At 61.2% G+C, this 19,314-nt stretch overlaps 1 protein-coding gene and 1 long non-coding RNA gene across 4 annotated transcripts; one reads left to right on the top strand and one right to left on the bottom strand.

The window, feature by feature from the left end:
• Positions 1-2,383: 2,383 nt before the first annotated feature.
• On the bottom strand, positions 2,384-14,464 carry TNFAIP2 (TNF alpha induced protein 2). Of its 2 annotated transcripts, XM_042990641.1 has the most exons (12): positions 14,364-14,461; positions 11,103-11,469; positions 10,236-10,884; positions 8,179-8,293; positions 7,894-8,016; positions 7,597-7,697; positions 6,909-7,007; positions 6,261-6,381; positions 5,245-5,367; positions 4,851-5,006; positions 4,544-4,665; positions 2,384-2,542 (listed from the first exon to the last, which is right to left on the bottom strand). In XM_042990641.1, the coding sequence occupies exons 2-12, from the start codon at positions 11,452-11,454 to the stop codon at positions 2,401-2,403; spliced, it is 2,103 nt and encodes a 700-aa protein (XP_042846575.1). In that variant the 5' UTR covers positions 11,455-11,469; positions 14,364-14,461; the 3' UTR covers positions 2,384-2,400. The 2 variants fall into 2 exon arrangements, with proteins under 2 accessions (XP_042846575.1, XP_042846576.1); XM_042990642.1 differs by lacking the exons at positions 2,384-2,542; positions 4,544-4,665 and having other exon boundaries at positions 4,886-5,074; positions 14,364-14,464.
• A 178-nt stretch (positions 14,465-14,642) lies between these two features.
• Positions 14,643-19,314, top strand: LOC122239719. Of its 2 annotated transcripts, XR_006219131.1 has the most exons (4): positions 14,643-14,997; positions 15,340-15,521; positions 18,565-18,688; positions 19,069-19,314. It is a non-coding gene; the product is annotated as an uncharacterized LOC122239719 (long non-coding RNA). The 2 variants fall into 2 exon arrangements; XR_006219129.1 differs by lacking the exons at positions 18,565-18,688; positions 19,069-19,314 and adding an exon at positions 16,321-16,909.

Here is a 19,314-nt window from a genome sequence, read left to right as displayed (position 1 = left end):
TGAAGTGGAACCCTTGGTGGTAGCCAGGGCCAGCGACTTGGTCCCTTCCCCACCCCTTGTGCCTCTTCTTCCTCATTCCTCCTGGAGTTCTGCTTCCTGGAGGCGGGGGGGGGGGGGGGGTGCAGGGGCGCATTGGGGCGGGGCGGGGAGCTCCGTGTTGAGGACCCCCACCCATCCCAGCCGCAGCCTGGGCTTTTAGGTCCATCAGGTCGGCCTGGCCCAAGGGATTTGACGTTTCCAGCTTGTCCCGGGTGCCGGTGCCATAGCTCCCCGCAGGCCCTATCCAGTGGGGGGCAGGCGCGCTGGTCCCAGGACCCCCTGCCCCCCTCCCACCCCGTGCTCTGTGGGAGCAGCAAGGTTCCAACCCACCCTCAACCTGCGTGGCGTGGACCTGCGGCCCCAGCTCTGGGGAGTAGGATGTCCAGGGGCCACTGTCCCCCTCCCTCCTTGCTCCCCACTGAGAGTCTGGCTCCATCCCATCCCATTCCCACCTCCACAGGCCCCTCTCCCCTCCTCTGGAATTCACCCAAGGGGCCCCAGACTCCACACATGGCTCCCTTGGGGACCCCCCCTCAGCTATGTGGAATGGAGGGGATCCTGGTCCCAGGGACTCTGCCCCTCCCCAAATCCTGGGCCAGGTGAACTGGTGTCCAGGTGAGCTGGGGCCATCTCTGAAGGTAGATTGTGGGGCTCCCCTGATCACAGCTGCAGCTTTGTGAGATCGGTTCCAGAAATATAAGGGTGAGTCCCCACAGAGGCCTACGGATGGGGCTGACATGACTGTCTGGGGTCCACTGCCTACCCCTGCATCCTCAGAAGGACAGTGGGGAGGTCAAACTGGCTTATGGTCCTCTATTTACAGGTAAGGAACCTGAGGCACGAGAGAGTGAAGTGACTGGTCATGCCCCACAGGCAGACCCTTCCAAAGCTCATGCTTATGGGTGAGAAGGGGGAGGGGCGCTGTAGGATCGGACACATTGGGGGTCTGACCCAGAGCCTGGGAGACGGGCTTTTCCCAGGCCCCCGGAGGCTAAGAAAGCCATTGCTGCCCCTCATTCCTGCTCCCCAAATAAATCACTCCAAGCCACGTCTGAAATCAGTTTTTTATATTAAGCTATAAAAATCCGGACCATGTCCTGAGTACATACATACAAAAGCAGTACTATCAAAAATAATATTAATGACATTATTAACACACACTAACTCCTACAAATGTACAAAGGCCTTTGTGCACCATTTACACAGGCCAGCTCCTGGCCACAGTACCTGGAAAGAGGGGACAAACCTCAGCTCAGTACTGTCAGAGGCACGCGGCTGAGGCGTGCCTAAGTCTGAACTGCACTGGCTGAGCTGGAGGGCCTTGTGGGTGGGCAGAGGCCTGGGGGGGGGGGGGGGTGGTGACAGAGGGGTAGGATAAGGTGCCCTACAGGGCAGGGATGCATGAAGGCTGCAGTGGGCAAAATAGTGCCCCCCCCCCCACCCCAGAGATGCCCACGTCCTGACTCCTGGAGCTGTGATTATGTCAGGGTCCACGGCCAAGGGACCTGACATAATTAAGGAATTATGGCTGCTAATCAGCTAACCTTAAAATGGGGATGATCCCAGATTATCTAGGTGGGCCAAAGGTAATCAAAAGGGTCCTTAAAGCTGGAAGACGGGAGCAGAGGCAGGAGAGAAGGTCTCAGGTCTGTGATGTGAAAAAGGTTTGACTGGCCACTGCTGGCTTTCAAGATGGAAGGCAGCCACGGGCCACGATATTCAGGCAGCCTCTAAAAACTGGGAAAAGCAACGAAATCCCCTCCAGAGCCTCCAGAAGGAGTCCACCCTGCTGAGATCTTGGTTGTAGCCCATGAGACCTGTGTCAGACTTCTAACCTCCGGAACTGAAGGATAAGTCCCAACTGAAACTGCCACGTTTGTGGAAATGTGTTCCAGCAGCAACAGGGACACTGATACAGAGGCCAAGGGGTCAGAGGTCAGGCTTGCCCTGTCCAGACCTCAAGCTGACTTCCAGGAGGACCCATGGAGGCACCCCTGTCAGTGCATGGAGGACCCAGGAGGCCGAGGCCCTGGATAAGAGTTCATTTTTGCCTCCTTGCCTTTCCAATTCTGCCTTCGAGTCCATAGACGTGCTGAGCCCAGCTCCATGCAGCTCCCCACACTGGGTGTCCCGCCCCCAGCTGGACCAGTAAACAAATCGGGGCCTATCCAATTCTAGCTGCCCAGGGGTTTGTGCCTTAGCCAAGGCTGGGCAGAAGCAGCAGCAGTAGGCCGGAAGCCTGTCGAGGGGCCAAGAAGCGGGGGCTGGTCTGAACAGCCCCCAAGTGGGTGGCTGCCCACCAAGCGGGGTGGTGCCCGATGCTCACTGTATGCTCACAAGCAGGTCAGGTGGCAGGAAAAGCTAACCAACTTTTATAAGCGAAAATAGGGACTTGAAGGGCTCATGTGTCCCCGTGCTGACGTCCAGGATGCTTCGGATGCTCTTGACCTCACTGCTCGATAGGTTTCCCTTGATGGCCAAGATGGCACTCAAGTGGCCTTTGCTGGCAAGGAAAGCATCCTGTCAGTCCAGTCTAGTCACCAACACCCCTGCTCACCCCTCTTTCCAGCTCCCCAGACACCTGGCCCAAGCCACAGGGCCCCGCAGCCAAGCCCCTGCCCATGAGGGGGACTCACTCGATCCTTTGCCCGCTGTACTCCAGGACCCTGGACACCTGTCCTTCCCTGGAGTGCACCGAACCCCTGCCCACCTCAGACCTCTGCACTGGCTGTTCCTCCTGAAATATTCTTCCCCACACTCTGGAGGTGAGCGGCTCCTTACTCTTCGGGTCTCAGCTAAAATGTCACCTCCCCCAAGATTTCCCATCTCTAAAGTCAGCACCTCCTGTCATTCACAACCTTGCTTAAACCATCCTTACAGCTCATAAGTTTATTTCTGTGCCTGATCACTTCATTATGACTCTCATCACGCTGCAACCTACACGAGGGAGGACTGAGACTGTTCTGTCTTCTACTTCATTGCAGAAGTAACGCATATAGCGAGAACAGAGTTTGGCACTAAGCAGGACACCACTCAATAATGGGTAGATGGAGGGAGCAAGGGAGGATGGATGGGTAGATGGATGGACATGTGGGTGGGTGGGTAGATGGATAGATGGATGGATGGGGGACAGGTGGGTAGATGGATGAGGGGATGGATGGATGAGGGGATGGGTAAGTGGGTTGGTGAGTAGATGGATGGGTAGATGGATAAATGGATGGATAGGCAGATCAGTGAATGGATGGATGAGTAGACGGATGGATGACTAGGTAGGTGAATGGATAAATGGATGAATGAGTGGGTGGGGAGGTAGATGGATTGTTGGATAGGTAGACAGGTGACTGATCAAATGGATGGATACCTCGATGGATGGGTAGATGAGTATATTGGTGTTTGTATGGGTGGGTGGATGGACGGGTAAGCGGATGAGTGGATGGATAGGTAGGTAAGGGGGAAGATGGATGGGATGAATGGATGCATGGGTAGACGTAGACGGGTAGATGAACAGGTAGCTAAATGGATGGATGGATGAATGAGTAGGCAGAAGGTTAGACAGTTGGAGATAGGTAGAAGGGTGGATGAGCGGATGGCTGGATAGCTACACAGATGGGTAAATGAGTAGACATGTAGATGGGTGTTTGGATGGATGGATGGATGGATGGATGGATGGATGGATGGATAATTGATTGGTTGGATGACTGGATGGATGGATGGATGGATGGATGGGTGGATGGGTTGATGAGTGAATGGATGGATGGGTGGATGGGTTGATGAGTGAATGGATGGATGGGTGGATGGGTTGATGAGTGAATGGATAAATGGATGGATGGATGGATGGATGGATGGATGAGCGTATAGATAAGTAGACAGGTAGGTGGATGGATGGAGTGGATCAGCCAGAGACTAGACTAGGCTGGACTAGGCTAAGCACTCCAACTCAAGACTGTGCAAACTTTCCCTGTCATGTCAGAGGACTCAGCCTAGAGAAAAAACTGCCCTACTTCACCAGACCTTCAGGCAGCGGGGGGCTGCACCTCCACTCTGAGGATCCCTAGGATGACCTCAGCGGTGGACCCCAGCTTCACTCCTGACTTGCCATGGCCTCTAGCAGGTCCCTAGTCTCTCTGGTCTCAGTTTCCCCTCTGAGGGCAGTATCTTATTAGGCTAGAACCATGGACTGTGGAGCCAGACTACCTGGCTTTGCCATCTTGGCTTTACCACTGACCAGCTGTGTCACCTTAGACAAGTTCCTTAAGCTCTCCAGACCTCACCAGCATCATAAGGTGGTCAGTGAGCTTCAGACGCATGAGCTGCTGTAAAGGTCCTGGCAGCGTCGGGCACACAGTCAGCCCTCTGCACAGGCTAACTGCTGGGACTGCATCCTCAAGGCCAGTATCTGAGCTCTACCAGCCCTGCAGGGACCGACTCCGGCCCTACCAGGCTCCGACCGGGTCCAGCAGGGCCATGCTGACTGCCCAGGTCCCGTGGCGCCCTTGTTTCTCACCTGAAGTCAGGGTACCAGGCCGCATAAGTGGCCACCTCAATCTTGATGGCACTGGGGTCTTGCAGGCGAATGATCTCGGCAAGCTTGGGGAGGGCGTGATGCAGCCAGGTCGCTGGGGAGCCCTGCAGGCACAGGTGTGGTTGGAGGTAGGCTGCCCCTTCCCCAAAAGGCACCCAAGGGCTCAGAGAAGTTCAGGTCAGAACCGATCGGGTTTGGAGTGGCCTGGGGTCGTGCCTGGCCCTGAACGGACTTGGGGGGAGGGGCCGCCCATCCCAGTGGCGCTTGGGAAGGGTAGACGGGAGCTTACGTTCTGAGTGCAGAAACGCTGGATGAGCTCGGCATTGGCCAGGATGTGACCCGCCAGTTGCTGCTGCTGCTCCGCGGACTTGAGGACCAGGCTCCGCTTGCTGAGGCGGACGATGTACTCCTTCACCAGGTGCAGGTGTACAATCTCCATGAGCTCCTGGGAGGCGAGCAGGCGGGGACGCGTGAGCCATCACCGGTGGGGAGCTCACCACCTTCCCTCGAAGCCTTGAAGCCAGGAGTCCGGGGAGGGGCAGAGGCCAAGCAAAAGAGTGGTACGTGTGCATGTGTGTGTGTGCATGTGTTTTCTGAGTATGTATATGCACGATAGCGTGTGTCCAGACTGTCCCTCCCGCCCCTCCCCGCCGGGCCCAGCCATCAGCCCGGCACCTCCTCACCTCCCGGAAACAGTCATGCAGTTCTGAAAACTCAGGCAGCCTCTCGCCCACGGTGGAGATGATTTCCTCCAGGGTCTGCGCGGGGGCGGCCCAGCGGGTCTGTGTAAACCTCTTAAACAGCGGCTGTGACAGGAGAGAGGCAGGATGTCTGGTCACGCCCTACAGAGGAAGGGCCACCAGCCGCAGACACACGCACGCGGACACACAGGGCCCAGTGCAGGGGCAAGGGGGTCTCGAGGACTCCCCAGGGAACTCAAGTCCCCGTTCACAGACGGGAAGTGGAGACAGGGTCCGTGTACCCTTCTCCAAGGTCATCCAGCTGCAGCTCTGGAGCCAGGACAACCATCTGTCTGCCTTGGGGCCTTTTCCACCGCCCCCTCTGAAATAAATAAATTCCTGCATAAACAAGGGTTTGTGCTTGGCTGAGCCTCTAAAGACCTGTGCCAAGTCACCCAGGGTCACTGCCCGGCCTTCACCACTGGCTGGCCACTCATGGCCGCCTGTCCTGAGCAGCAGGGACAAGGCGGGCTCCCACAGAAAGCAGGCAGGGAACCCTCCTCTTCATTTCCAGGGACCCTTGCCTCGTCCTCTGCTATGGGAGCCAAGGGCTTTCTGTGTATTTTTTGGCCCAGAACAGATGAGGCAGTGGCCATCAAAGGCTCTGGGCATCACAGCTGGGAGTCGGGCATGGGGACACGGCATGGGCAGGTGGGTATGGGGGAGCTGGAGAAAAAGCGTGCAGGCTCAGGACGGGGTCTTGATGTGGGGAGGGGCACTAAAGCTTTTCTGCGTGCTCCCAGCCCTGGGCAACCCCTCTGAGACCAAGTCCGGGCTGAAGTGGTGGGGACGAGGTCAAAGCCCTCCATGGCCCCCATCGCCTGGGCAGCATGGGCCTCAAAGCTGGCCGCACAAGTGCCAGGCACTGGCTTCTGCCCTTCCTCCCCTCCCGGGCCCCCTCTGTGCCCCCCTCCAATGCTAAGCTCAGCGTGCATCCCAGGGCGGGGGGCTCCCTCTACCTTCAGGTCCCCGAACAGGCTCTGGAGCAGGGTGTCAAAGCCATGACTCTTGAGCTCACTCAGGGGGCCCAGCAGGTGGCCGGGGAGGTCTTGTGTCTGCCATTTCTGCTGCATGGCTGTCCTGGAAGGACATGGATGGAGGCAGGGAGGTCAACCTACAGCCCCATACCCAGAGAGCCCAATGCCCTCGGCAAACCTTCCTAAACCACCTTTTCACTTTAGAACCTTCTGTGACTCCCCATTCCCTGTGGAAGCAAGTCCAAGTCAACCCATCTCTGCGCCCCAGGCAGCACCCAGCCCTTCTCAGCCCCTGGAAACACCTGCACCACATGCTCTTAACCCACATCTGCTTCACAGATGTAACCACTGCGCCTACTTCACAAGGGTGTCATGAGAATAAAATAAGAAATAAATCCTCCGCAGGAGTGCTGGCCCACCAGCACTTGATAAACGTTGCTGCCGCTGCCCCTACAGACCCCGATCAACTCACAGGCCATGCTCGTTCGAATTCCACATCTTCGCTTATGCTGCACCCTCCACCCCCTCCCGAACCCTGCAACTCCTCTCCCCCTTCCAGCTGCCCTTCCCTCCAATAGGCTGGCAGGCCCAGTGATTCCCGCTCCCACAAACCCCTCCTAGCGCCCTTACCGGAAGGACAGGCAGTTGTTGATATTGGCAATGACATTGGCCCTGTAATTTCTCAGCTGCTTGCCTCTCTCCAGAAATTCATCAAAGGCTCGCTGGTAGCTGTTGAAACCGGAAGGGGCACATGCCGGACCCGCACAAACACCGGGACAATAGCAGCCTCCGGCCAGCCCAGCAGCCTCCCTGGGTCTACAGAGTGCTTTTCCGGTTGACAGGCTCCCTGCAGTCCAGGGAGGGGCTGCTGGCCCCCGAGCATCACGGAACCGGCTTCACACGCTAAAGCCAGTGGGGTCAAGGCTCCCGCTGCCCCCACTCCTCCCCCCAGATCCCTCTATAGCTGGAGGACTAGAGAGGGGGTGAGGGGTGGGGAGCAGCCAAGAGAAATGCAGGGCTGGAGACCCGGCGCGCCACCAGAAAGGAGGCCAGCAGCCTCATGGGGGGGGGGGGGGGTCCTCTTTGCAGCTGGAGGCTGCAGTGCTGAGAGCTTCTTGCTGAGTGGGAGGGGGTGGGTGGTCAGATCACCTGAGGCGCTCAGGGGTCCCGGGGGAGGTGTGGGGGCAGAAAGGACTCCTGCTTATAGTGACAGACACCCCAGAGGCAGGAAAGGGATACCCACCTGGGCCACAAGGGAGGAGAGACGGCTCTGAGAGGAGTGGCTAGGCAGACCCCCCCCCCCCCACCACACACCCACCTCCTCAGGAATGTGGCCAGCTCCAGGAGCAGCATCTGCTTTATCTGCGTGCCCAGGTCAAGGGTGATGCTCTCGGCCTTGGCCTGGCCCTGGGAGACGATCTGCAGGGGTGAGGGGAGAGCTGAGCGAGAGCCCACCTGGACCAGGACCGGGGAACATGCGGGAACAAGGGGCGGGTGGTGCTCGGAGTGGACACGTGCGTGTGCACACGCAGGGATCCCATGGGTGTGGGCCCCGCACGGTGCACGGCTTCTTGCACGCAGCCTGTACGAGAGCACGAGGGGCCGGCTGTGCTACCTGGATGATGTCAATGGCCAGCTCGCTGTGGCAGTGGCTGTCCAGCCTCTGGGGAGCCACATCCCGGGCCCAGCGCTGACACTCTAGCTCCAGGGCACGGGCCATCAACTCCTTCACACTGGTCTGTGGGGAGGAGAGGCAGGTTAGGGTAGCACGGAGCCCCATCACCCTGCCCACGTGGAAGAGTCCCTGTCAAGCTCCTTGCCTGCGTCCTGTCTCCGAGCCTCCCCTAGCTTCCTTCCTGCCCCCCCCCCCTCGCCACCCCCGCCCTGGCGCTGGACTCACCATCTCATTGGACAGGAACGTGGCCTCCAGCAGCCGGATCTGCCTGGGGGGCAGGAGGCTCCCAAGCCTGAGTCTCTGCAGCTCCCCGGCCAGCTTCGGACTGTTGATGATGTCACTGCAGGCAAAGGGGGGCTAGCATGAGGAAGCCTGCACCCCCTCGGCGCCTCGCTGAGCGAGAGCCCGCCTTCGCAGCCTCAGTTCCTGGCGGGCCCAGAACTCGATCGCCCTCCCCCATCCCTGCTTCTCCGTCTCTGTCTGCCCAGTTTGGCTCAGGTCAGAAGCCCGCCTGATGCCCGGCCTCTACCAGCTCTCCCCGGGGTCATGGCAGAGGCGTCCTCTCCAGCCTCCGGGCTCCCACCCTCGTCCCCAGCAATCCCTCCTCCAGCCGGCAGGCGGAACTGCCTCTCGAACCCAACTCCGGCCTCCTCCCTGCCACAAGGCCTCCGTCTCATACAGATAAAACCCGGCTCCTTTGGTGGCAGCTGTGAGACAAGCCACTCGCTCTCGGCCTCGCCCCGACCTCATCCCCTCACTGCTGGCCTCGGGCATCCTGCCAGCCCTATTCCACCACCCCCAGGTTGGCCCTGCTGCCCCCGAAGGGTGGGTCAGTCCCGGCCGGAAGGGCTGCCCCACCCCAGCTACTCCACTCATTCTGTGGCGCCTGTGTGGGACCCCGGGTCCCCAGGGACTGCCCAGCCCTGGCACTTCCTCAGAGGCCTTTGTCCGCCTGGACACTTGCCCCTCTCCCCTGTCTGGATGTGGCTGCGTCCCTCTGTTCCCTGCATTCTGGCCACTCTGACCACAAAGGCCCCGACGGCACCTCCTGAGACTCCCTCTCCCCACGGCTCCACTCAGCTGGCCTCACTTTCCTGCTGCGCTGACCCCAGTGGCCCCCAGGCCAAAAGCCCTGAGGTCACTGGGACAGGAAGGTTGAGATGCAAGTGCCCAGCGTTTCCTGGTGAGTTAGGATAAGCAAGAAGAAACTGGCTCACGACCGGCCTGTCTCTCCCACAGCTCCTGCCCTATGCCAATCTCCCTGCACCCTGCTGCTTCGCCCACTGCCCCCGCAGGGCCCTTCCTCTCGCCCCCTGCTGGAGGCCGACACACCAGCACCAGCTGAGACCCCTGGCCACCCAGATTTATCTCCGAGACCCTCAGACACTGCTTACGCTGTCTATACCTCCAGGCTTCCTGCAGGCTTCACACTGGGGACCAGGGTCAGCCCCCATAGGAGCCCCCGGCATTCCGTGCCCTGGACCTTTCCACACGGCGCTGCCAGTCTTTCCTCACCCTGCTTGTACAACTGACAGATGCGCTCAGGGCCCCGCAGAGTCTGGGTCAATCAGAGGAGACCCGAGACACCCCGAGGCACTCTGTTAGCAGAGCCAGCCTCCCACCCAGGGAGCCCTGGGCCTCAGTGGCCAGAACCCAGCTCTGCAGTGGGCTCACGGGGTGACCCGGCTCGATGGCCACACAGCCCTGCTGCACCCCTGGGAGTGCCCCATAGCCTGCCGGGTAAATCCAAACACTGGCAAGCTCTGCACAGCTGCCAGAACGTGTCAGGGCTCAGCCTCTGGGCGGTGGAAGATGACTCCTTTTGCGGGGACATCATTCTCCAGTTTCTTCCAGGCCTGCCGTGTCCCCTCCCCGCCCGCCTCTCTCCCTTCCGGCCGCGGGCAGAATTTGGTTCCCCCTCCCTTCCCTCCTCTTTCTCCTCCTCCACCACCTCCTGGACGGCTCCCTCAAGTGACTCAGGCTGGTCAGGGCCCCTGCTCCTGGTTCCCACGGTCCCTGGTCTCCTCTGCCACCGCCCTCCCTGCCCTGGATGGTCACCACCTGGCCCCCTCCTCAGGATGGGAGCTCAGGAACGAATGACGAAGTCCCTGCCGTTCTCGGCGGCTCAGTTTCCCCACCTGTGGAAGGTGGCTGAAGCCAGGAAACGAAGGGTTCCGAGTGCAAAGCAGACCCAGCGCGGGCCCTGCTCCTTTGAGTCTCTGGGGCCAGACAGACGGCAGAGACTCGCCGAGCACCGCTCCCAGCGCGGCCTCCTCACTCACTTGGGGTAGAGGTTCTGCACCCAGACCAGCAGCATGTAGGTGTCGCGCTCGCACAGCTCGAACTGCGCCATGGCCGCCAGCTGGGCCGCGAAGTGCCGGTGGTAGCTCTCGGCGTAGGCGGCCACCACGTCCACCTCGGCGGGGAACAGCGGCTTCAGTCGCTCCACCACGGCCTCCAGGTCCTCCTTCATGGTGCGGCCCATGTGCAGAAAGGTGCGCTCGGCCTCCGAGAGGCCCTCGGCGCCCGCGGCCGGCCGGCGGCCCAGGCGCTCCTCGGCCGCCTCCTCCACGCCGCGCCGCCACAGCTGCAGCCAGCGCCGGGGCCGCGCGGCCACCAGCGCCCCGGAGCCCCCGGCCGCCGCCGCCGCCGCCGCCGCCGCCGCCCGGCGGTCCTCGCGCTCCTGCTCCGTCAGCACCGCCAGCGCCTGGCGCAGCCGCTCGGGCGCCACGTCCAGCGGCCGCAGCAGCAGGCCGAGCACCTGGTGGCGCAGCAGCGCGTACAGCGCCTCCACCTTGCTCTGGCGCCGCACCAGCTCCTCCGCGCTCTCGCCGCCCGCCGCCGCCGCCGCCTGCAGCTCGCGCTCCAGCACCAGCAGCGGCCGCGCCGCCTCCAGCCGCCCGCGCTCCAGGTCCGCCTTGAGCTCCTCCGCTGCGGGGCCGGGGACACGCCGTCAGCGGGCGCCCGGGAGGGGGCGTCGCGCGCCCCGGCCCGGGCGGAAGCGGGTCGGCCTCCTCCCGGCGCGGCGGGGGCCGAGCCCGTCTCTCCCGCGCTCGCGCCCCGCTCGCCGGCGTGCGCCCCAGCCCTGCCCGGGGCGCCCCCGCCGGCTCCGATCCCGGGTACCCACGCCGCCCGGGGCCCCGGCCTACCTGTGGGCAGCGGGCCACTCGGCTCAGGCTGGGACTCGGGCTGGCCCTCTGGCTGTGCCGAGCTGGGCTGACCCTTCTTCTTCCTTCCTTTGGTGAAGACGCTGAACACGTTGGCCAGTCCTTTTGGCCTCTTCTTCTTCTTCTTCTTGGTAGCCTCTTCCTCATCCCTGTGCGGGGCTCCCTTGGCCTCCTGGGGTGGCACCAGGTCCTCAGAAGAGGCCTCCGACATGGAGGCCTCTGATTCCACCTCTGAGGCGGGGGGCAACTTCTGGGAGCTTGTGGGGAGGTCGGGAACCCCTGGGACAGTCTGCTGGCCGGGTAGGCCTTGGAAGAAGGTCATCATCTTCAGCATCACCCCGACTCGGGCCTGCAGATGGGCAACAGGCAAGGGGAGAGGGAAGGTAAGAGCGGCTGCAGCAGACAGGCCCCGGCACACATCCGCAGGGGCCGCCATGAGCCTGCTTGGCCTGTTTTCACCGTGTGACCTTCCAGGTCTGGTGATCCCGGCCCAGAGCGGCACGAACAATTCAGCTCCCTCCCCGGACACCAGTTTCTCAGCACCTATGGTTTCTCTTCCAGTACTGCCCAGTCCCTCCCGAGATCACCAGAGGCAGGGAGGAATCTGGGCGTGCCAGGTGTCCCAGGCAGAGGGGGCCTTCACTTCATTTCGGCGAATCCTCCTGGGCCAGGAGAAAGGACCGGAGGGTGCGAGTGCCATCCTGCATCCCGTGAGACCCCGGGAGAGGAGGCAGAGCCCGGGCTGCTGCGCCTCTGCACAGAGCAAGAACTGAGGTCCACAAGGGTCACGGCACCAGCGGCCGCTCCATCTTGCCTGGTTCTTCTTGTCTGTGTGGAGTCCCAGAGGGATGCTCTGAGCAGAAACATGGCTGTTGCTCCTGCTGGGACCATGAGGGGAGCAGAGCCCCACCCGCCATCCTGGCTTTGGGGCTCAGGTCTGGAAAGCGTAGCGCCCCTCAAACTTCCAGGGGTGGGAAGGGACCTCAGAGAGGCTTTCACACGCCAGCAGAGGCCAGGGGCCCGACGAGGCACCGAGCTATCTGAGGTCACCCAGCAACTCAGACCAGAAGCCAGGCTTCCTGGCTCTTGCTTTACCCCGCCGGTCCCAAATTCGGTGACACTGTCACCACAAAAGCCTCCACTTCCCACGCCCTCCCCAGGTGCCCATCCCTCCTCTTCCTCATTCCCTTAAAGGAGGGGATTTATTGTCCTCATCACACAGAACTGAATCGGGGAAATGTGCCTGCGGTCAACAGCCTGGGCCTGGAACTCAGATCACCGGGTGCTGCGTTCTCCTGCCTCCCTGTCCCCCACCGCCTCACAGGCTGCATTCAGAGAGGCAGGACCCCCTTGTGCCCAGCACCACCACCCTCCCCCCCCCCCCCCCAGCACCGTAACCATTATCAGAGCAAGGCCGGTGGAGGGGAACATGGCTGAGCCCAGGAGAGGGGAGCAAGGCAGGGCTGGGAATGGGGAGCAGATAGGATCAGGCCTCCCTGATGACTGGGGCGATCCACCACCCTGGTGCCTGCCCCGCCACCCAAGAGCAAACACGACAAGTTGTGACTCATAGAACATGGTGACTTTGATTCACCTCTGCGGCAACTCTGCAAGGCAGATAGGATGATCCATCATCCAGGAGAAATTGAGGCAAGGAGGGAGATGCCTTGCCTCAAGCCCATAGCAGGCATGGATCAGGGCTGTCAGACCCTTTTCACAGCCCCTGCTACATCCTCACCAGCCCAACTACCCCCCGCCCCCACATCCCTCCAGGGCCTCAGCACAAACCCCTGAGTTTGGCCAGAGCCGCTTGGGGGGGCAGATGGCCTGAGTTTCTCCCAAGTGGCTTCACCAAGTGCCCTCAGCAGAGTCCAACACCGCTGGACCTCAGCTGTCTCCCTGTGCCATTTGGGCTGAGGGTTCCGCTCCAGGACCAAGCAGGGGGTGCTCCGGGGAGCCCCAAAGCCAAGGTGCAAGGCCGCCAGGCTCTCCCGCCCTTCCCACCCACTGCCCCAGCCCTCTCCCAATCTGTCCTGTTGTCACACTGCACACCCACAGGAGCTGGTCTGGCCAGCAGGCCGGGGCTACTGGGCACCACCCTGAGTGGCCAGGCCCCACTTCTGCCCTCCCTTCCTTGTCCCACACCTCCTCGGTCCCCACACATGCTAGGCTCTATCTGACCTCCAGACCTGGCTCCTGCAGGTCCCCACACGACATCGCTGCCTCCTTGCCTCTATGACACAAAATCTTTCTCACACCTTGAGAAAGCAGCAGCCCCCTTGGCTCGGTCCCGGGACTTGATTTTCAGAGGCGGCTGGTGCAGTGGAAAGTTAATGGGCTAGGGGATCAGCTGCACCACTCACTAGCATGTGGGCAATAACTCCCTTCCTTCATCGGCCTCAGTTTCCCCATCTGTGAAATGAAGATGACGACCCCCACCTCACAGGGCTGCTGAAGGAAGTGGCAAAACCCCACCGCCATGTGCTGGCCCCCAGCCAGCCTTTGTAAGGAAGGGGAGGTTGTCGTGTGTCCCCTTGTCTGTCAAGCCAACCTCAGCATTGGGGTAGAGCGGAGGAGGGCAGGAAAGGCGTCCCTTCAAGCCTGGGCTCTAGGCTAGGCACGCTGACACAAGGGACTGGCTCAGTCATATCATGTGACCACAGCCTGTGGCCCAGCAGCACCCTCCCCCCCCCCACCCCATCCCGGCCTCCCAGCTTCTTCTCAGGCACCGCACACCCCTTTACCTCCTTTCTGGGTCAGGGCTGAGGCCCACAGTTTCTCACAGCCTCTGTCCCTGGCTCCTCTGTCCTGGCCCAGAGACGGAGGGCACAGCCATCCCCCCAAGTGAGGACACCCAGACCCAGGCAGGCAGAGTGACTTGGCCTAGGTCACACAAGCCAGCCAGCCCCACCGCCTTCAGCCTCCCTACTGCAGAAGGACCAGAGACCCCTGCGCCTTGCCCCCACACTCCTCCCCCCTGCCTCTTGCAGGACGGAGCTCTTGGCTGGGGGCACCAAATCCGGGCCCCCTGCACCCTGACGCGCCGCCGCTCAGCCCAGGGGCCTCAGTTTCCCTAGAAGTGGGGCCGCCGGAGGCCTGGGGCCCTCGGAGCCTTCTGCCCCCTCGGTCCGCACGTGCCCAGGCCGCTCCGTCGGGGGATCGGCCGGGAACCCGGGGCGGAGGCGGGCGGGCAGCCGCGCGGAGCGGCGGGGGACAGACGCTGCGCGGGTGGAGGTCACTTACTGTGTCCGGGCCGGGCCGCCGCTGTCCCCGCAGAGCCCGGCGCCGCCTGAAATAGTCGCAGACCCCGCCCCCGCCCCCGCCCGCCCTCCTGCCCCGCCCGCGGCAGGCGCGGAAACCCCGCGGGCGGGGGCCGGGCCCGAGTGTCCCCGAGTCCCGAGTCGCGCGCGCCCCGCCGAGGGGAGTGGGGGCGGCACTGCTTGGCACCAGCCCGGGCGGGGTGGTGGGGCTGGCCGGGCGTCGCCGCGGCTTGGGGGCGCGGGAACCGCACCCTGGGCGGACGGGGACCCGCCAGGCGCTGGCATTGTCCGACCACGGCTTCTGATTGGCCGGCTGGAAGGGGCTCGGGACCTCTGTCCCGCGTCACAGAGCCAGCACCCGCCCCGGCTCCCGAGCTCTCTCCCCGCGGGGTCCCGGGGACCGTCCCACCCTGACTCCCTGGGCCGCGCGAGGGTTGCCCCCTCTGGGGCGTCCCCGCTCCGGGTATCCGGGAGGCAGGGGGGCGGCGCTGCTGGAGGAGGCGGGGAGGGGAAGGGGGCCGCAGGGCTGGCCAGCTACTGACACAGCGCACCGTGCTGGGGGCTTGGCATCCGCTCGTTCACAAGCCTGGCTCGAAAGGGGGTAACGGCTCAGAAAGGTGACGTGACCTCCAAGTCGCCCGAGGTTGCACACCGTGCTGCCGGACTCCCGCGGGGGCACTTTCCCTTTCTGGGATTGGGGTGGGGCCGGGACGTCTTCCGAGGCACCAGGCCCAGACCCCTGCAGCTCAGGCTTGATCCTCACGCAGTGCAGCCTTGTCCTTACCGGCCTTGGGCAGGGCAGGCCCCTTTCTGGGCCTCAGTTTCCTCATCCAAACCCAGTTTCTCCCTCTCTCTGGGTCTGGGGGAGCGGGGGGGGGGGGGGGGAGGGCGGGGGGGGGGGCGTTGCTGGTGAAGAGCAACCATTAGCGCCTCACCCCCTTCCCCATTTCTTGTTTTAGGAATTCTTGCCTTCTGGAAAGAGTGGTGTCATTGAGGAATTCCCCAGCTGGGCACCAGCTTCCCTTTTACTTCTTGCTAGAGCCTCTGCCCCTTCCAACCTTTTGTTTGCCTCTGCCCTTGGTCTCTCTCCCCCAATGTGTGGATTCCTGCTCCCCGTACCAGCTGGGCAAAGATCTCTGAGGTCAGGGAGTAGGTGGGGTAGAGGGGAGCTGGGGGTGCCCTTTGCACTAAGAACTTCCTCTTCCTCCTTGGGAGTGGTGGTCAAGTACCAGGCTTGGGCTTGGCTATAGATCCTGTCCCTGGGGGGCACTTGTGGGGGGACCTCAGGAAATGGCAGTAAGACGGATTCCACACTCTCTTTCCCTAAGTCCCTGGTGGTGGGGGGGGCGGTGACCATTGCAGAGGAGCCAACAGAGCCACAGTGCCCCGGGGCTGGGAGGGTCATTCCATTTCCTCCCTAGTGAACAGACTGTGGGGATGAAAGGCCACTCCCCCAAGTTCATCCAGCCAGACAGGGGCCAGGAGGGTGGGAGCCAAGGGGTCCTGGCTCATTGCCTCCTGTGGCCACATTGTGCAATCCCCACACTTTCCTGCCAGCCCTCCTCTCCTCTCCTCTCCCCAAACAGATTGGGAAATCACTGGAGAATCTGAAGTTTTCTGGGTCATTGTGGGTGTGTGTCCGGGGGAGGGGGTTGTCAGGCCCACACACCCCACCACCCATCAGAGCCCCAGATCCTGATCAGCAGAGACAGGACGGACACTTCACAGGGCAGGTGCTGGGCGGCCAACTTCATCCCTGGATGCCCGGGCTGCCCGGGCTCCCTCTCCATGGCCTCACCCTGGGCAGCAGCCAAGAGTTGGGAAAAGTTGCCTTCTCCTTTGTGGTCGTACCACTCACTTCCCCTTTCCCTGAGTTGAGATAGGAGGTCAAGTGCTTCCTACACGGAGCCCCCAACACAAGGGAAATCCTCTGAAAACAGGGCTGCATAGACGGCCAGGGGACGACAGCCAGTGGGGCAGGTGCTGCTTTTATCCCGTCTGGAGAGATGAGGAAACCTCCCCAAGAGGCAGACACTTCCAGAGAAGGCCAGCCAAGGATTCCACCCTCAGCAGGAAATGAGCATCAGATGCCGGTTGGGGGTGTTCCTGCCAGCTGCTGTCCCAGTGGCCACCTCCCTGAGGGATGGGTAGGGGAGAGCAGGCCAGCTCCACCCGGAAGAGAGGGGTGGACAGCAGGCAGAGCAGAGTGGCATCAGACCCCTCCAGCCTAGCCCGGAAGTCAAGTGTATCAGCTCCCGGCCAGCAGTAGCGGTCAGCTCCTCACCGGCAGCCCAGGGCTCAGAAGCCCAGGACAAAGCGAGTCGGCCTCCCTTCCCTCTGCTCAGAAATGACAGCTGGTTGGTTTTTAAAGTTGTGATGAAGTACGCATAACGTAATTTCCCATTTTGACCATCTTAAGTATACGGTTCGGTGGTGTGTACATTATTATGCAATATTATTATTACTTCACCACCATCCCTCTCCAGAACATTTTTCACCTTGCAAGAATGAAATTCTGTACTTATTAAACGTTAACTCCCCGTTTCTTCTTCCCCGAGCCCCTGGCAACCACTGTTCCATTTTCTCTTTGTAAACTGGACTATTCCAAGCACCTCATAGAAGTGGAATCATAACAGCATTACTCCTTTTGTAACTGGCTTATGTCACTCAGCACGATGCCCCCAAGGGTCACCCGTGTTGTAGCTGAGTCAGACTCTCCTTCCTTTTTCCAACTGAATATTTCATTGTTTATGCAACACGGCCTGTCAGTGGACGCTTGGATTGCTGCTACCCTGTGGCCGTCGTGAGTGACGCTGCTTTGAACGTGGGTGTGCAAATACCTGTTTGAGACCCTGCTTTCAATTCTGAGGGTGGTCAGTTGACGTGTGTTGGCCTCCACAGGTGCCGAGCTCTGTTCTAAGTGCTTTACGCGCATTAGCAGACACTCCTTCATTACCCCCTTTTCACAGACGAGGGAAACAGAGGCACAGATAGGTCCAGTCATGTGCAGAAGGAGGGTGCAGCGTGGAGCAAGGGTCAGCAGGTGCAAAGGCCCAGGGAGGGGATCGCGCAGGAATGAAGGGCTGGGCTTCACTGGGAAGACCGGCCAAAGTGCCTCGGTCGCAAGGGCAGTGTTGACCGTGTGGTGGACTCCCCAGGACTGGGTGTCTAGGGCATTCCAGGATGTCACTGAGCCCTTCCCCCATGGCACAGGCCACTTCCTTTTGCGAGACGACTATGCATTTACCACCGCCCTAAACCAGCTCTCCAGTCCCACTTCTCCCTGTCCGTCCCCGACCTGGGACCCTTCCCTCATCCTGGGGACGCCCCACTCACCAACGGCACTGGGCAGAGCCATTGTATCCCCTGTTGACAGATGAGGAAACTGAGTCTCAGAGTGTAAGTGGACACAGGGTTTGAGGCCTTGAGGCTGTGGTCCCTGCTGCCACTGACCTTTCCCAAAAGGGGAAGTCACTTGTTCAAGGGTATCTGAAGTTGCACCAGACCTCAGCTGGAGTCTGCTGACCTCCCCAGGGACCACGGGACGGCCAGGACAGCTGACCGGGAACCTCCCTCACAGGGCATGCCCGCCCTCGCGCGCACTCACCAGGCCAAATGTTTACCAATAGATAGTGCCCCTCCCATCACCCATGAAGCCTCTCCCCTCCCCCCTCCCCCAGAGGAAGCCGGCAGCACAATCCCTTCAGCGTCTGCCTGATGGAGAAACTGAGGCAGGGAGAAATGGCTCCTGCAGCTGTTCCATGAGACTGGCCCACCTCAAGCCCAGCACTCTTCCAAGGAGTGCAGGGCAGTGCAAGTCAAGTTCAGCTCCTGTCTCTTCTGGCCTGGGGCTGCCCTGGGGCCCTTCTCCGAGTCCGTGGGATTTCCAGGAAAACGGCCAGGAGGCTTGCTCCCCCCAAAGGCCCCACCAGTGGCAGAGGCCAGTCGCATGGCAGGGGCTCTCTGGGAATCCCAGCACCGCATGGGCCTGGCCAGGCGGGGACGACAGGGATGCTTCCCCGCAGCCTCTCAGGGCCTGGGTGCTGAGAACTCCCCCTCATCCGACAGGGCACCGGAAGCTGCGAGCTTCTGGATTTTGGAGAAGGAAGGCATGATGATGGGGATTTGGGCGCGAAGACCACCTGGCCCCTGGGGAGCTGCGTCGCTCACATCTGTATTTTCAGACACGTGGCTCCACCCCTCAGGCCTCAGTCTTCCCTCCTGGAAGTGGAGGGGACACACGCTCAGGAGGTTGCCAGGAAAGGCTTACGAGAGACGTGCGTGCAAAGAGCAGTAACGCTCCTCTTGGTGAGTGCAAGCCACAAGCCAGGCTCTCATCCAGCACCATATTTGCGTTTTCTCATGTAACGCTTCCAATTTTACACCAGGAGATGGAACCCAGAGAGGGAGAGTAACTTGCTCAATGTCACACAGCCAAGAAGGTGCAGAGCTGGGGTCCCAGCCCGGGGTGTCTGAATCCAGAAGCTGACTCTTACCGCTGCCCCGAATCCACAGGAAGGGGGGAAGCCGTAAATCGCGGAGCACAGCCAGGCAGGCACCCAGTGGGTGCCCCAGAAACCGCGGGGCTTTTCATGACATTCCTCTTTTCCAACATCCTGAGATTCCATGATTTGAGGATTCTGGCAATCTGACGGCGTTAGGTTCTTCATCACTTGCTCTGTTTACAGGACTGCCCGCGTCCCCAGCCGCCTCCAGCAAGAGGTCTCATGGATGCCTGACATTTCGTTATTCACGTATATTCCTCGGATGAGCATCGCTTTTTACAAAGGCCAGTATCCTGTGAGGATCCCCTGGTTGCTTCTGGGGAAGGATATAGGGGATGGGAATATGGAGACATCTCACCTTATAACCTTTTTGTACGTTTACAATTCTGAGCTATGTGGGGGCGCCTGGGTGGCTCACTCAGTTAAGCA

The sequence above is a fragment of the Panthera tigris genome, chromosome B3, assembly GCF_018350195.1.
Source record: "Panthera tigris isolate Pti1 chromosome B3, P.tigris_Pti1_mat1.1, whole genome shotgun sequence".
Classification (NCBI taxonomy): Eukaryota; Metazoa; Chordata; class Mammalia; order Carnivora; family Felidae; genus Panthera; species Panthera tigris.
Note: the sequence above shows the minus strand (reverse complement) of the source record. Positions and strands in the feature narration are given on the sequence as shown.

Bases quoted from the DNA above. Each gene is read 5' to 3' on its own strand.
- TNFAIP2 (XM_042990641.1), bottom strand. From the start codon at position 11,454: ATGCTGAAGATGATGACCTTCTTCCAAGGCCTACCCGGCCAGCAGACT. The intron at 10,885-11,102 runs GTAGGCCGGGGC...CCGGCCCCGCAG, and splicing joins GAGTGGCCCGCTGCCCACAG to CGGAGGAGCTCAAGGCGGAC. The intron at 7,698-7,893 runs GTAGCACAGCCG...TCACCCCTGCAG, and splicing joins TGGCCATTGACATCATCCAG to ATCGTCTCCCAGGGCCAGGC.